This window comes from Trichechus manatus, unplaced genomic scaffold, assembly GCF_000243295.1.
Source record: "Trichechus manatus latirostris isolate Lorelei unplaced genomic scaffold, TriManLat1.0 scaffold00280, whole genome shotgun sequence".
NCBI lineage: Eukaryota > Metazoa > Chordata > Mammalia > Sirenia > Trichechidae > Trichechus > Trichechus manatus.
This window is the reverse complement of record NW_004444216.1, coordinates 1,003,915-1,006,696: the sequence shown is the minus strand read 5'-3', so window position 1 is coordinate 1,006,696 and position 2,782 is coordinate 1,003,915. Positions and strand designations below refer to the sequence as shown.

The 2,782-nt window shown below is 34.4% G+C and overlaps 1 protein-coding gene across 1 annotated transcript in view; it reads right to left on the bottom strand.

The window, feature by feature from the left end:
• Positions 1-2,782, bottom strand: part of PHTF2 (putative homeodomain transcription factor 2) — a 61,838-nt gene that overhangs the window by 21,482 nt on the left and 37,574 nt on the right. The window contains exon 8 of the mRNA XM_023725035.1: positions 565-623. Within this exon, the coding sequence (XP_023580803.1) occupies positions 565-623 (59 nt within the window). The remainder of the gene's footprint in view (positions 1-564; positions 624-2,782) is intronic.

Genomic DNA, 2,782 nt, shown 5'->3' with positions numbered 1-2,782 from the left:
CCTGCTTTGTTTTATTAAAAAACCCAAAACCCAAAAACCAAACCCACTGCTGTCGAGTCAATTCTGAATCATAGTGATCTTATAGGACAGAGTAGAATGGTCCCATAGGATTTCCAAGGAGCGGCTGGTGGATTCGAACTGCTCATCTTTTGGTTAGCAGCCAAGCTCTTAACCACTGCGCCACCAGGGCTCCGCGCTCCTATTTTATAAAAAGCCCTCCAAAAATATTTCATACCAAGTCAATCAGAATACTTGAAGCATAACAGTTTTGACTAGATAACAAGGCACAGAAGTATTCAGTAGTTGCTAATGTAAAATTTTTTGAAAGCTAACTTAGCTGTCACAAATTTCTGATGCAGACCTGATAATCAGAAATAAGTACCACGATTAAAGGCCTGATGACTGTTTAACTGAAATGAATGAGTCATTTCAGGGCTAAGGAAATATCTGTAATTCTTTACAAGTGTATTTTGTCAAATACTGATTAATAAGAGGGTCGTTTTACAAATGTTAAAATATAAAAATTATTGCCTATCATTGCTTATAATTTAAACAGAATTTTACGTGCAATACTGGATGATTAATGGCCACTTTGAATTTCACTACAAATTGCTGAATATAAGCTAAAAATATGAAATTTTAGAATTAATGAAAAGAGTTCTAATTTATATTTAGTTTGCTCTGCTCATTTCAAATCTTTAGACAGATAGCTAAAACAGAACATATAACCAAATTAAGAGGAGACAGATTCTTTATTTGAAGGGACTAAGCATTTATAGCATAAATGCTTTATGCAAGGCAATCTGTACACAAATTTATTTAATCCTAACAATCTGAGGAGGCTGGTCTTATCATTTACAGATGCAGAAACTGAAGCTCAGATAACTTAAATAATTTTCCTAAAGTCACTTAAATAGTGTGACTCCAAGCCCATGGTTTTATCATTATGCTTCCCATCAAATGCCACCTTCACTAGATAAAGAGCTTATCTACAAAAGGGAATAAAAACTGAAAAATATTTGTGAAGTTAAACAATGCAGAACAGAATAGAATACAGGACAAATGCTTAAATGGAGCTATCAAATCCCCAGGACATGTCCTCCATCCCAGATAATCGGTTAATTCTCCCACCATCTATCCAACAAGAAACCGGAAGAGGCAAACCAGATACAGTCCATAGTAAAGAAGGCAAAAGAACCAAGGGGATTAAATTAAAGTCTATACATTGAATGGCAAGATCCCCACCTCACCTCCAGCCCCCTTGGCACCAAAAACCACGGCAGCCTGGTGTAATTTCTGCCATCCTCAACCTACCAGAAGACTGGATGGATCTTCCTGAAAAATTAAATGTCAGTATAGAGTATATCTATAAATATCAACATTTGGGGAGTTTATAACAAATGGCTGGGTTGCTGCCTGGTCATCCTACAATGAAGCCCATCAGTCCTGCCTAGGCACAAAGTACTTTCCCAAACAATTTTTTAATGCCTCATTCCTAAAGACAAAACATCACTAGTAATCTGAAGACAGTATAGTCATTTATACTGTAAGTATAAATAGGAGCACTATTCATCTTTTGTTTTAGTTTTACTTACTCAAAGGAGGGTTTTTTTTGATGTTGTTTGTTTTTCCTTTTTTTAAAAAATGCCATTTGCAGTTGACTTAAGAGGGTCAAGTATTTTTGGAACTGAATGCAGTTTTTAAATAACTTCTAGTTACAGATGAAGAATTCAAAGACTAGATTTTATTTTCATGTAATCTTTTAAATCATTGAAAAGATTTAAAACAATCAAAGCCTTTTAGATAACTGCCAGCCTTACTTAGCTTGAAAACTAGAAGATTTTAAGCAATATATTTACTTGAAAGTTAAGATAGTATTCTGCCCTTCAAGAATTGTATTCTGCCCTTCAAGAATTGCAACAGTTCAAAATATAGCTGCAAATCAAGAAGAGCAAAGGTCACAGAGTGAAAAAACTACCGCTAAGGCCAAAGAATTTATCCACAGGAGAGCAGTGAAACAGTTCTCTGGCTCCCTTCCAGCACCAACTAACTTCTAATTGTATTCAGAGCAGGACTGTGAATTTTATAAGCTTGGCTATTTGGTTTAAGAACAGGGAATAGTTTATCAGATGATGTGGGTCAGGAGGCAACGAGCAGACATACTGGTATTTGTGTCTGTCTATTGGCAGTTAATTGAGAGAAGAAACACAACCAGTCACCAGAAAAGATTAACTTAACTAGAGGTATCGTCACAAAGAAGAGTGTACACAGAACAGTAATTCTTTGAATCTTAATAGCCTGAAGGCATATTCATATTCCAGCACAGTATAATAGTTGATTTTTTAGAAGATTACCCCTAAATCATCAAAGAAAAAAATAATAATGTAGTTCAAGAAGAGTGGAAGGTAATGTTTATCAAAAAGTTACATAAAGAATAATTCATTTGCCCTGAAGCCAGATAATGTTTTGTCCTTAGAATAAAAAGCGAAAATAAACAATTGAACTTTTTTTCTATTTAAATAGTTTTAAGATATGTGATAGAGTTGGAAAAGAGTTTAGAGAAGAATAAAAATCAACAAAGAAAAACAGAATCAAAAAAGAAAAAAAAAATTGAACTTAACTGGTGACAGCAGTATGAAGGAAGTCACTTAGAATAATGAGTTTGCTACACTCATGAAGTTATAAAGCCCTTCAAATTGTGGAAAAAACTAACATAAGAGTTCAGATTGTCTCTCCAGGATGGTCTTGCTTACAAGCAAACAGCAAACTGAATGTATGAGTC